At 35.4% G+C, this 15,229-nt stretch overlaps 1 protein-coding gene across 1 annotated transcript; it reads left to right on the top strand.

Annotated features, from left to right (window-relative positions):
• Nucleotides 1-206: 206 nt before the first annotated feature.
• On the top strand, nucleotides 207-14,534 carry LOC127838835 (uncharacterized). Its single transcript, XM_052366832.1, has 2 exons — nucleotides 207-1,306; nucleotides 11,552-14,534. Exons 1-2 carry the CDS (start codon nucleotides 667-669, stop codon nucleotides 12,427-12,429), a joined length of 1,518 nt encoding a protein of 505 aa, XP_052222792.1. The 5' UTR covers nucleotides 207-666; the 3' UTR covers nucleotides 12,430-14,534.
• The last annotated feature ends 695 nt before the right edge of the window (nucleotides 14,535-15,229 follow it).

The raw sequence follows: 15,229 nt of genomic DNA, 5'->3' as shown, positions 1-15,229 counted from the left end.
ACAACCTGTCATAATAAAAACTGTGAACTGTATTCGGTCCGTGCATATGACCGATAACAAAATCATCCGACATCGGATACTAATCTTAACACTGTCACATGCAGTAACGGAGATAATCGACGGAAGAAGACGAGACAACATCGTAAGGCATCGTTGATTTTGTTCTATATATTGCACGAAGTATTGCGTACTATCCCGATAAAACAGAAAGTTAACCGAATAATATGGTGGGCGTGATATTTGGAATATATTAACTTCAGCAGGAATATGACAGTTGAAGCAGTAATTAGGTTCACACCGTATTGTTATATTGTTACTTAATTGCAATCGTATATTGTTCCAAAATTGAAAAAAACGTTAAACTTTAATAAAAAACTTATTTGAAAAGTATTTGTTTCAAAATCGAAACTAACCATTGATTTTAATAACATGTAATTACAACAGAAAGGTGATTTTAGAAGAAGTGTTAAACCAAGACAGTTCAAGGGACGCAGCTACTATATTGTCGATGGATTATGCGAGTGTATGAAAAACAACTTGACAAAATCGGCAAATCTGATCTGCAAGGTCTGAAACGTTCTTCTTTGTAAACATCAACACACCATTCATACAACACGAAAGCATAAAATAATTCATAATAAGGATATAGATTCATTCCCGTTAGTAATGGATATGAAAGGTATGGACATATGCCAGTCGGATGGCAAGAAGATCAAATTCTACTGCCATGATCACTCAAAACTCTGCTGCACTACTTGTGGTATCTTACATGCAAAATGTCAATTAGACGAAATATCCAGAGTGTCTGGACGCAAAGTGCCCGACCCGAGTTTCTTAAAACAGATTTTACTACAATCAGAAGCTGATGCAGACTCTTTAATCGCGAACTGTAAGCAGTCAAAGACGGGTTTGAATCAGTCAATTGCAAACATTTCTAAAGAATTGCAGGAAATGAGAGACCGTGTCATGAAACTTTTTGACATGGCTGAGAAAAGAATAATGAATGAAGCGAATGCAGTAAAATCTGTGGAGGTCAAGCGACTTGACGATATAAATGCAGCATCTTCCAAGATTAATCAAGTGTTGTCAGTTTGCTCCGCTCTCTTGGAAAATGGAACGCCAGATCAAAAGTACATATTCTGGAGGAATTTTCAGCAGAGAAATGAAACCTTCATATCTGATATAACTGAACAACGAAACGAGCAAGTCACAACAAAAATGACATTGTCTTTTCCGAAGGAGCTAACAACAATTCTCGAAAAAGGAAACAACGACATTAAGCTTAATTGCGAGCGCAAGCAAACAGGTATTCTACCTTTTATTTAATTTAATTTTAATACATTTTGTTTCGGCATTTGATATTTCTATAATATAGAAGTCATACCATATATTCAATATAATAACCAATGTGAACCTTAAATTATTAATTACAGTTGTGAGTATTTGTTTTTATAAGTTATTGCTAAACATGTAAGATGTTTGTGAAAAATTACACAATTAAAAAAAAAATTGGTCTTTAATAGAGATCAACTTGGCGCGATTTCGTTCTCAGCGGCTGCTTACACGATCACGTTACAGACTAAATAGCGTCTTGGTGTTTTGCTCATTAAAGCATCATTCAAGCAGATCTTTGCCATTTGCATTAATATAGTAAAGTTAGTTATGTATCATTATAGAAGTTTGGCCTGTTCTGTCAGTGACACAAATTGAAATATGCATAATCAATACAATTAATGCGTAAAAAGATCATTACGCATGATTGAAGCAAATATGTGTTTTTGTTGGATAAAATCGATACTTAAGCTGCTTATTTCACTGATTCTTTGTTTCATAGAGTTTTGCACTTGTTAAGGGAACGTACGCAAATATATTTTCATCCTTTCTTACAACCAAGGCAATGTTGTCATCCGTAGGGACTATTTATTCCGACATTCTGACAACTTCGATAACTTCCATTTAGGTAAAATATTAGAAAACCTGATGTTATATCTGAAAGCAGTGCACAATAAGTAGGAGTGTAAAATCACAATTTGTTCACTACGTTCTCTCTTAGTGTTGCTAGCCTCGAACGTTTGCCCATATAATAATGCTCAAGATGATAGCCTCAAAGCCCGTCAAAACTGTTATGCATATTTTAAAGCTTGTTTGTCAAAGAATGGCAAAATGGCACAAATGGAAAAAAGAAATCCCTTAAAACACGTTGTTTTTTAAGAACTGCATTAGATGTCATTGTCAATGCATTATCGAATTTCAAAACTCGATGGTTCAATGGTATTTAGGCATGCTTTAATATATATTTCAAAAGCGTCCTGTAGCGGTTTTCAACTATTTTTAACGCATCTGATGTTGTTGAGAAAGCTATCACGTGGCGAAGCGATTTATTTTTAGATGGTCGCTTAGCGACCGTCTAAGGTGTTTAGTCTAAAATTCAGGTCGATACGGCTTAGCTACTAGGAGCCCAATACCCGGTTACTACGCGTATACGCGCGAGAAAGAGTTGTATAATTTATGCAAGCGGTTTGAGTTCTCCAATCATATTCATTCACAAATGGAAACATGATATTAATATCGTGTTAAATGCAACAGTATCGAACGGTGCTTTTATAGAAAAGAATTAATAAACAATGATCGTATTGTACGTGTCGCGGAGGAGATTGTTTATGAATGGATAAAAAAGTCCACTCTCTGCAGCGTCTTCATGACGTAGTATTTTTGCCATTCATAATATGAGGCTATTAATAAATGCGCCTGTCGATAAACAAAGGAAAGTCCACGGCCGATAACAACGCAAGAGGTTACGCTCTCACATACACCTCAATGACGTAGTACAGGTCGTAAATTGAGGCTATTAATAGATTCGGGAAACAGTTAACGCTTATTTATATTCTCAATTTATAAAACGTTGAACATAAGTTCAACAATAACTTCAGCGATACGATAGACAAAAACAAAAAAAAAGTTTCATAATCGCTAAACCCGAATATAACAAACAATTTATAATAATAATAATACGAATGACCGTTTTCGTAACCTCGTTCATGCTGGAAAACGTTCTGTGATTCTCAACAGATAGCGGCGATCTTTACGGGTGCTAGCAACGCAATAGTAGAAAGTTAGTAGAAGGATTAGCTTGTTTATATTCACATGAGTTCATCAATTACTACAGGCATACTAGAGGCAAACTCGTTAATGCTTTATAATCGCTAAAACCGAAAACAACTAAATACATTATATTCAATAAATTTATAACAATAAATATCTTTTAAAAATGTAGTCGGCGTATACGCTGACTTTGAAATAAAGTTTGCAATATACATTTCTAAATAAATAAATACAATTAAACAAAAGTTAAACTATTGTGTTCTGTTTTTCACTTGTAAGTTGCATATTCACCGCATGAAATGTCTGTTAGCATTGTCAAACCACACATTAGTGTGAGTAGATAAAAATATACTACGGGAGAACATTTCATATGTGTCCTCATATGCCTTGTTATGAGTTTCTTTCTTCACTATCGAAATATATCGTATGTTGATATTTGATTTAAACAGTTTTCTTTCGACACATTTAAATCACACGTTAATAGCGCCGTCATGCGAAAATGCGTCTTATGCGTTTCGGCAAGCGTTTGTTAAACCCAACATGTGCTTTTGCGCAGTCAGGCCATAGGTGATGCTGTTCGCTATAAAATCACTCAATATGTTATGTTTCTCCTTACCAGAAGGAGAGATAGCTGAGTCGGCTATTTATATGATGGGCGCATATGGAATAAGACCCATTTTCGCATGACGAGGGTCATTACAAATCTTATTGCGAATTGAAAATGCGACATTTAAGAACAATGCGTTTTGATACAAAATTAAATTTAAAATAGCAAAATTGTTAATAATGGCAATCTATCCACACATTAAGGAATGATTTCCAGACGTGCTGACCAAGTACGGCAAACATTGTGGTATGATAATTAAACGATTTTCTCTTATCGTGACACTATACTATTTCGCTTATGATTGTTTTCTCATCTTGGTGGCGAAAGTGAAATTCTGCGAGATGGATTGTAACGCGAAATTGTAACAGGGCCACAATTTGTGTCGTTTGAGCATACAGAGAGTAGTCAGGAATTCCTTACACTGAACAGTGATACATCCTTTGAATTGAGCACATACGCAGTGATGTAGCAAAAATTCAGAGGTTGTATCTCGAATCAGCTTATTAAATATTCGAAAATATTCATGCGTGTCTGTTGACGTTATGTAATAGTCACTAAATGAAAACTGAGTAAAACAGCTACGCCTAAAAGCGCATTAGTGCTCTATACCTATGTTTATGTCAGCGTTGTTGACACCGTGTGAACTGCTCGGGTAACAAGTAAAGCATAAACAGCAATGTTTATATACTTTTATTCCTCCATATACAAGATACGAAGGTCATTGTATATTTTGAATTTGTATATGGTGTCAAAAATTAAAAGTTTTGTAAACGGAACTTTCATTATGAATTTATATTCTTGGTGTGATAGTTATTTGATATGAGAAAAACTATTCCTTTTATATGATGGTGACTGCAAATTTTCTTTATATTAAGTTCTCATTACCATTTTCATCAAACTTTCTATGCTTTCAGAACGTCCAAAAAGCATGTTGTTTTTATTTTGTCTAAGTTATTTCTATGAAATAATAAGGATGATAAAACGTGCACACAAAACTCGACCCGTGCGCTATGACACACACTTTATAAAGTTGAATGGCGTTTGTTCATTTCAAACTTGCAATTGATTTTGAAAAATGAATTGCGTGTTAAATAATGCAATAGCGAACATCTTCAGTGCCTTCAGCGCTTTGATTACATTTTGTTTACAGATAACCCGTTCGAAATCATCAACGAACCAAAATGTAAAAACTGTCAGTATCGTGGTTAGAGCATCGCTTTCTTGGTGCTAAAATTTTTTTATTTTAATATTAAAGAGAAAGCAACAAATAAAAGTAAAATATTATTATCACCAAATAGTACTATTATATAACTATAAGAATCAAATTTTGAAATAACTGACTAAAATACTTATTATCGAATCACATACCAAAACGTAAGATTATATTTTTCTATTAAAACACCCAACACGTTCTTACTTACCCTCTTGGTCATTCCCAATTTTACTTCGTGTACATGGAAATTGTTCATTTCGTCCGTTTTGAATAAATAATCAGGTATTATATCATCTGTTCTACCTACCTAGATTATGAGAGCGTGTTATTGTCCAGTCGTTATGACTATAAAGACATTGTGATATAATCCGTTCTGACTCGAATGTTTATTTCATGCATTCTGACAACATAGGCAAATCCATAATCACTAGCAAAGACTGCCTTAGCAAATTTATACACATGTGTTATGACGAAGAAGCTTATTCCCTTCCTTATCTTGGTTTGCAACGAAAGACGGGCGGTCGATCGTCAAAAATGTGGTTTTCAATCATTTTTTTTTTAAAGTTTGCGTTAATTAATCATGAGAAAACTTCGGATGTAGTAATCTTGCATAATGACATAGCTTGGGAGTCAGGTCAAAATAAGGATCACCGTTTACCACTCAATTTAACAGCGCATCTACTTCGTTGTCTCCACTTTCCTCTGTTTGTTGTGGTTGAGCATCATCTTGCAGAACGCAATTAACATGTAGATCTTTTGCGTTTGTTTTTCACGGACAGTCAAAATAAGTTTATCCACTGTCCCTATATTCCATTCATTTAATGTGCACAGTGGTGTCTGCATCCCAGCCATCAGTACGAAACTGGTCAACTTGTTTTAAATCTTCATCGTCATTCGAAGCCAAATCCAAACTGTCACGGTCACGCCCATTATCATCTTCTTCCCCTTTATCAACTTCAGGCGGGTCATCTAATATCGAACCCGTACTTCAATTATTTTACCGATGAACGGTATCTATTATTTAATAACAGAATAATTGCAGAGTAAAGTATTGACGAAATTGATCTGTTGCAATACGTATTCAAATTTCAATAAGATGTTTTACTTTGTTACAAACACAGCAATAATATCAGCTTAAAAATGATCGACACGTAAATATTCACAATGGATACGTGTGGTTTGTGGAAGTAAAATATACTTTTAAATTGTTCAATTTAAGTTAAAATATGCACGTTATCTTTTGTTAACAGTAATCTGTTAAGATGGACATTGCTAATTTGAATCGTTTTACATGTTTACAAAGACGTTTTCTGAATCTTTCAGAGTGCGTTTCACTAACATAGCGTATATTTACGCAACTTAAGGTTTACGCAGAAAATTTATACCGAACGTAAATAAATGCGTACGCCGTTTCACTCAAATGTGCGCAAAATTTACACTGCGTGTAAGTGTTATTTAGCCTGTCAGGTGCGCGCGGACCCGTAAGAAAGTAATCGTCTGCAACAGTATATACTGTAAAGCGAGATTATACGATTTTTTACATGTGTTAAATTGTAATATATTGATAAAATATGTCACAATAACACAAAATAGGCAATAAAAATATACATTGAAGACGAATTTCATAACATGCAGCAAAGACAAATTAGCGCACCGAGCCGATTGTTACAAATGTATTTCGTACATATTTTCCTACAATAACCGACGCATTCGTCTTTTTAGTTAGTTTTCGTGTGTCGTATGAATAGATATCGTTGCAGGAATTTAAAATAAACCGTTAAACTTACTTTAGATTCACGTCGTACATACATGTACATGATTTACATGCTGGCGAATTCGTCTGTACAGCCTTTTTCGATTTCAGAATTAAATATCTGGTTTGTTTATCATTTTTCGACATATGTTCTTCTTAACTTTTATTTTAATTTATATAAAAATAGATGTTTAATAAGTTTTTTTTACACATTTTATATCAATTAATAAATATTTGACAAGATCGTATATACTCGCTGTAAACAATCGTTACAATGGACGTGAACACGAAGAAAAAGAAAACGAATTGGTCAAAAATCGAGTTTGAAACGCTCGTTTCCGAGTATGAAAACAAGTTTGACGTGCTCGAGGGTGATCTGTCCGTTTCCCTCACTGGTTCGGACAAACGAAAAGCCTGGTAAAGCTTTACGGAATGGACGCGTAAGTGGTTGAACATGCAAAGCCTCAGATTAATCATATCAACACAAACATCCAAGAAACAAAAGAAAATTCAGACAATACTTTAGATATAAGCTTTTTAGTAACTGATGATCTATCATTTTTAACATGTGATGAATTTTTGCTAGACTGAAATTGCATTTTTTAGTGAAGCCCCCTTTTTGAAATTAAACTGATACAATTTAAGCATGTAGTGTCATTGCTAAATTTCAGTTACAGTGTTAAATCTGAAAACATGTATTTATTCTTTATCGTTTGTATTTTTCCTTTTTGGAGCTTATAACTGGTGCTGGTAGGAAAAGTATAACATGTGATGAATTTTTGCTAGACTGATATTGCATTTTTTAGTGAACATATATTTGCAACTCAAAAATCTGCGTATCAATACAATTCTGTATACTGCAGTTTTGAAACATCATCATGAAAACAAGCAATCACGTTTGATCATAATAGGGATATAAAATACTTGTGTAAAATAAATTAAATGTATAGATTTATGGTATCACAAAATGCTAGATTTGTAACGATCATTATCAATAGTAAAGAGTTTTCAATATTCATGTACATGCAAATACAGTTCAATTTGTAAAATATGCAGGTCCCGGATGTACGTTTTTTTATTTGAATATTCAAATTTATTAATATTTTCATTCAATGTAAACGAAACGAAAATTCATTCAATGTAAAATACAATTAAAACTATATTTGAAGATTTTATTGCGCTTTTTAGGGCTTTGTTTATAACTAATTTAATGCACCTCTTACACTAAATTTCGATCGCTGATAAAAAAATAACACTATCGCATCCACACCACTTATAATTATAATCAAATTGTTACATGTTTTATAATTTTTGAAATATCATTAATTACAGTCTTACTTTAAGAAAGAAAACGGGTATTTATAGTTTTGTTTTGTGAAATTTTCAGTATTTAGTGTACCAACGACCTTTACTCTGATAATATGTAAATGGCCGCAATCGAGAGGTGTGACGGCCAATGTATTTATAGTAACGGAAAACCCCTCTTGTGACGTCACTCCAAAACCTCCTATATAATAGCCTCCGGCGACAGAGGATACCTTTTTTCATTCCTCGGTCAGCAGCTGGAGCGTGAGCGAGGCGACCGAGGCGAGAGTCCCCCGCAGAGGATCTTCCTAGAAGAAACTTCTGCGAGTTGCTCTGTTAATCCAGCTCAATCCGCTACCCTCGAGCCGGACGTCTTCCACATTGCTGGGATTGCTGTCTTCCCCAAGATGCAGCGGTCGTACATGCCAACCGCTGTTTATCTTCGGGAGCTCGCTGACCCGGACCTGCCAGAGGTCCCGTCTGTAGGGGGACGGGAATAGTGGGACAGCGATACCACCAGTGTGGAGGAAATACGGGGCGGACCAGAACAGGCTTCTTTCCTGGGGAGGTATTGAAGCATGCCTGGAACTTCGAGGGGGTGGCCGTATTGAGGGACCCCGGGACAGCGGTACTCAGTACGCTCAACGCACTGGGAAAACTGTTTCGGGGATGAAGACGACGGCCGGTAACAGCGAGAGGGACCATAAAGGCAGAGCTGCTTGCTTGCACTCCTTTGGTGGATCTGCGTACAGACAAGAATTTGTCTTTGTATTGTCAACTACCAGTGCACATTAAGGTCTCCATTGGCCACCGTGAACTGGTATATCTGGATCTAAATTATATCTTTGGCGAATACCCGGGAAGCTGGGGTAAATTTGACCTACTTTGGCATAAAATTTATATTTTTCTCCTAAAAGGTGACAGGGGCAGGTCGGACCATAAAGACTTCGTCAAGAGGCCGATAGGACCAGAAAATAAACTCTGATGCACACAGACGATACCTTTCAATTATTTCCTTTTCGTTTGTACCTCAGTCACAAATAGACACCGATCACCGTCCGATCAGCGGCCGACGTATTTTTCCGCTCATCGTGCTGGCGACCGGCCGATGATCGCACGGAAACCGGGCCAATTTGAAGCATCGGGCGGCGTCCGGATTAATTTTAAGTCTCACTTATAGAGAATACTAGGTCGGTGCCGAATAAAGCAAAGATTATTTTGCGAGGCTTAGAAAATCTGAACCATGAGCCTTGGCGAGTGGTTCAGATTTTCGTGCCGAGCAAGATAAACATAAAATATTCGGCACCGACCTAGTATTCGATTTATCCCATCAATTTTCTTAGTCGTAAATTATTTCTTTAAAAATAGAACAGGAAAATCGAACTAGACGGAAAATCCCAAAGATATTTTAAGCAAACATTGTTTCATTATTTTAATCGTGTCGAGCCTAATACATTTCAAAAAGATCAGTAACCAACCTGTTTTTTCGTTTATCATACCTCTACGTCCCCGATTTTTAAGAAATAATGAAAAAAAGACACTAAACAACTGCATCTTTAGCGTGAAAAAACATGCATTGTGTCGTATGACGTGTTAATAATGACGTCACGAGTACGCGCACTTAATATTTGTAAATAATGTTTATTTGCTTTTTGAGTTGCATTATGTGTTAAAACTATATTACATCTTGGTATCAAATTGTTTGTTTTGTTTAATCTGATTCGATTTTACTAAAAATGATTACTTTATAGTTGATTCCGAGTAATATGAAGATTCTTCGCCGCGCGTGACAGCTATATTTCAGCACTGCTGAAATAGAGGAAAATTTATTCCACAGTGGTTTATTTCGACAATGCACGTCTGATGATGGGATAAAAAAATTTACCCGACGTCGGGCCCGGGAAGGAATCGAGTTGAGATCGAAACAAGATCGGACGATCAACGCACGGGTATTGCCCGGCAATCGCCCGACATCGGATTCATTGAACGTGTATCGGCAAAAGTAAAGGATTTTCCAGAGGCATATACATCGGCCGGCGACCGTCTGATTGCCGGAGGGCCTCCGCACGATGCCCGACGCACGCCGGACGATGCTCGTTATAATACACGTACAATGAATCCGATGTCGGGCGCACGCCGGGCGATAACCGTTCGTTGCTCGTCCAATCTTTTATCGATCTCAACTCGATTCCTTCCCGGGCCCGATGTCGGGTAAAACAAACTGTCATCCAAGACAGATCGGCGTTACGCTAATTTTTCTGATTTACGCGAAGTACATATCTGGCGTAAATTAACGACAGAATTTACGCACTGCGTTAATTTACGCTGTTTAGTGAAACGCGGTTTTGAGAACAAGATTTGCGTATGCAAATATTTACGAAAATTATTTGCGTACGCAGCTTAGTGAAACGCACTCTCAATAACTATTTCACTTACGTAAATTGTTTGAGACCATATGCTTTTATTCTCGTCAGAACTGTAAATCTTGATATCCAACTATTCGATAAAAAGACATCAATAATTTACGAGGCTTTTTTGCTGACTCGTTCAAAAGTTAGATAGTGAATATCGCATTGGTGTGTATCTGCAATACGACAAATTGTTACCGCATTGCATCCGGGCACAAAAACATCACATCACGACGTATTAACTCGCAGCAAATCGTCAAATCCAGCTCCGAATTTGAGAGAGGGAACACGATCAGCCACGAGTGAACTATCGCGATGTTAGTGATCGTACGATAGGAGGAACCAGATATAAACGTTAGGGCCACGATCGAGCCAATAATGTATCAACAATAACGCGATCTCTTGTTACTGTTTAATTCATAGACATTAACACAGGAAGTCAAAACGTTTAACTTACACATGCATTTCAAAAGTAACTGTATACGGTACTTGAAAAGTCCATGTATTAAAAATTACTTCTTAAATAGATAACATTGTATTACTTTAAATCAAACGTGCATGTTGATGTGGATCTAAGCGTACATAAATCGTTACTGTAAAACAAAGCGTGGTAGATCTATTCGAAACGCAGATGTGTCTGGCTCACCTTAAATCTTGTATGCTCTTTAAAAGCTCTTAGCGACCAGGGGTACGGATTGCATGTAAACGCTTTTCAAACGTTCTAGAAATAAACAATTCATTATATTCCAAGAAGAAAAGTGTCATTTGGATTATTGATAATTGGGACATGTATTATGCGTTTGTAACGCTGTTTGTAATTTGGCGTATTAGTAACAAAGCGTTCACAATACCAACGAATCCCAGCATTTCCCAGCATGACTTTCCTCCAAAATATCAATCGTTCGAATCCCGAATAAATGATTTTTTTGCATTTAAAAGTATTAAATGTCATTGACATATTAGAGTTTCAAAAGTAAATTAGTTTTATGGTTCTTATTATTAATAATAATAATAATAATAATAATAATAATAATAAATTAATAATAATAATAATAATAATTATAATAATAATAATAATAATAATAACAATAATAATTGCAATAATAATAATACAATAATAATACATTATTATTATTATTTTTATTATTATTATTATATTTCAGTGGAAACCAGTCTTATCAGCTTATCATCCCAACCAAGGCCCATCACTCTGAAGCTGCTCGTGTCCGTGGATCTACAGAAGACTGGAGATGATAAGGAGAAGCCTCTCCTCAGTGGACTGGACTTCCTGCCTGACGGGAGACTGGTAGCCGTGGATAACAGGAACAAGAACAAGAAATGTATCATACTGAATGAGCGACTAGAGAGACTTGGAACACCGTACAAGTTCAAGGATTACCCATACAGCGTAGTATGTGTGTCTCATGATACACTGTGTGTAACGGGTGGTGGTGCTGGTAAAGTAGTATGTCTCCTGTCTGTGAGTACAGACAATACCATCACACTGACCAGGGAGATCAATACAACATCACTGTTCGACTCTATATGCTGCATGTCTCCATCTAACATGGTCGTGAGTACGTACAATGATCCCCGTCCTGTGAGAATGATATCAGTGGACGGGGTAGAGTCAGACTTTGATTACTTCCTGACGTTTCCTATGAAGACTTACAAATTAGATGAGAGTGCGTGCACGTATGTCCAGACTAAGAACACGTTAGTACTGACTGACCAACTCGCTCACACTGTGTACATGAACGACACCGTGAATGGCACATCTAGAGCAGTCACTAATGAGAACATACAGGAACCTCGTGGTGCCTGTGTAGGACCTGGTTACACGGTGCTGGTGTGCAGTAGTGCTAACGACTCCATCGTGCACCTGACCATCCACGGTAAAATGCTCGGTACCTACCCAGTGGATATGAAGTCACCGAACAGCATATGTGTGTCTAAGGATGGCACTAGGATTGCTGTGTCTAACAACTATAGAGGCGCCAGGAAACTTCAGTTGTATAAGATATCACCGGCAATGAGTTAGGTTACTTGTAAGATGTTGACCATGCGATCATTTGTGTACACAAATTAAATATAAACGTTTATGTGGTGACGTTAAATCAATACTCTTGCGTTTAATAAAATATGAATAATGTTGTTATTAGGATTGATCGCTTTACCATTTCAAACTGTCTCTGTATTGAGAATTTATGATTTTATGATTACTTAAAATGCGTTTTTAATACATTTAAAAAAACTGCAAGAAATGTTATATTACTTTAAATGCAGTGTGTACGTAATACTTTAATTCACAAAACATGCATTTTTAATGTTTTGTATTCACATTCAATATTCTATGGTATACTAATGATCGCGTTAAAATGTTATATATTTCTGTTGCGTCACTATCCTCTTTATTGAAGCGCGTTGAATATTGATCAAGGTATATAAATTTACTGCCTGGGTTAAGCCTCAGTCACAAATAATACTTTCGCCGGTCGATGTGTCCGATCTCCAGGAATCGGGAAGACTGGACCCGTCCACCGTCCGATGTGTGACACAGGTTAATACCTCAGTCACAAATAGAGACCGATCACCGTCCGATCAGTTGAGATCGAAAATAAGATCTGCCTATCAACGCACGGTTATCGCCCGATATCGGATGCGTTGTATGTGTATCATGACTAGCTCCATCCGGCGTCCGTCAGTCAAGAACAGGGTAGCCACCAATTTAATCTGATTAAAAAAATAGGTATTTACAATTCTAATTTGATTTTGTTTTTCACATCAATGCGTTGTGGTATTTTTTCGATTTTATTTTGTTCGTTATTAGAAAAGAAAACAGAAACAAAACTTATTTAAAAGTAAGCTGAGAAATGAATTTATTTTTTAACGACGAGGATATCTACCAGAAAGCTATATAATTACATGTTTATGAAGACAATTTTATTATTTTATTTTCCCAACTGTTTTGCTGTATTCCGATAATTGCTAAATAACTGTCTAACATTGCATTCTACGTCTTTTTCGCGTGTATCATATACTATTTTGATTATATATAGAGGGTGTGTCTACATTGTTTATCACAGTGAAGAATTTAATCAAAATTAGCGCACACAATCATATTTGGACCATTCTGTAAATATTATGTCTTAATATTAAATATGAATATATAATCGCTGTAAATTATCCATATGTTAATGAAAAGAAGTTATTTTGTGTTTACCTTTTAGTTTCAAACACCCAATTTTGCAGGAAATAAAAAAGTTGATTGATAGTTTTTTTAAATTATTTCTTTGCCATTAGGTCACACATACAATATATTTTCCTTACCCCTTGTTTTCATGGTTTCGAATTTGTTTGCTGCAAAATAATTTCCCCAAAAAATGAAAACAACATAATTGTTAAGCAAATGTATTTTTTTCTATCGTTGTACATTCAATCTTGTATATGCATTATTTAATCTTTTTTGTTTTGCTTACAATCATACGAACGTTGCACATTTGTCTCCGTTTTCCCCTAAATGACAATAATGATTTGTAAAAAGAAAAAAGGACAAACTTTTTGGCGTGAACATTTATAATGTAAACCCATGACAAGCATTTTATGTTGAACATGTATGAACGTAATGTTTCATTCTTTCGTAAACTTTGTTCAATCACACGTGTTTGTGTCGATGCTGAGAACGATTTACTTCATAAAATATATATTTAAAACATATAATGTGTGGTGAGAATATGTCATATGTATTAACAATCACTATATAACGTAACGTTATTTGGCAACGTGTTGTACAATACGGCGTTATATTTGGACCATTACACAGCAGACATACCAGCTTAGTATTCCAATTCTTTACGAGAACAGATGTATCCTAGAAATTGTTCAGAACGCAGTTTCATATATATTTTGTTTAATTATTTACATATTATATCTTTCATATTTTTCAGTTGCTAGCATTTTTCACGTTTATATATACAGCAAAGACAATTCCGCGAACGATCGTTTCGTATTCATAATTCCTAAGAGATAAGTAAGCAAAATAATTTAAATATAGTTTAAATGTTGAACACATTCTCGAACCGTGATTTTACAGACCAGTATTACGTCTTGTTTCAACACGATGTAAATCATATCACTTTTTCATTAAGAGTATTGGAAATCTTCAGTTAAACTCGGACCGTCAAATGCGGAATGTATTCGACCAATACGATAGAATACTATTGATACGTAGAACGAATGGCGACGGGATATTTGATTATATAAATAGCTTTAACATAATATTTCATATATTCATCTCTTCCCACCTTTCATCATTGTTTCAAATTTTCAGTTCGTTTGTTAGGTGGTGTGTTTATTCAAATATTGTGTTTCCCTTACGTACAATTATTAATTACGAGCTATTATTTTAATTATTACAAATATAATTTCTTTACTGTATAATGTATTGTGTACTCAATATGCATAATTATAACTGTATAAGTTTATCAATAAATATATATCGCTATCAACATGTGGTTTGTATCACTATCATCTGTCATTTAATATCAATAACTTTACTACTGGGTTACAGCGTGTTCATTCTGGTACATAACAATTATGGATGAAAGCATGTTTCAAGTTTATATGACCTTTAAAGCCACATTCTAAAGATATTTGCATCATATATCAAAACAATGCCAAATACATATATTCATGTAGTGTTTACTGTAAATGTAAGCGTTATAAACGTTACAATTATTATTTTGCTATCGGGTATACACATCTGGTTACTGCGGTGTTGTCTGCGACAAAAACATTTTTCATGCATTGTACTAAAGACAACCATTAAGTGATACGTAAAT

The sequence above is a fragment of the Dreissena polymorpha genome, chromosome 7 (genome assembly GCF_020536995.1).
Source record: "Dreissena polymorpha isolate Duluth1 chromosome 7, UMN_Dpol_1.0, whole genome shotgun sequence".
NCBI classification, from domain to species: domain Eukaryota; kingdom Metazoa; phylum Mollusca; class Bivalvia; order Myida; family Dreissenidae; genus Dreissena; species Dreissena polymorpha.
Note: the sequence above shows the minus strand (reverse complement) of the source record. Positions and strands in the feature narration are given on the sequence as shown.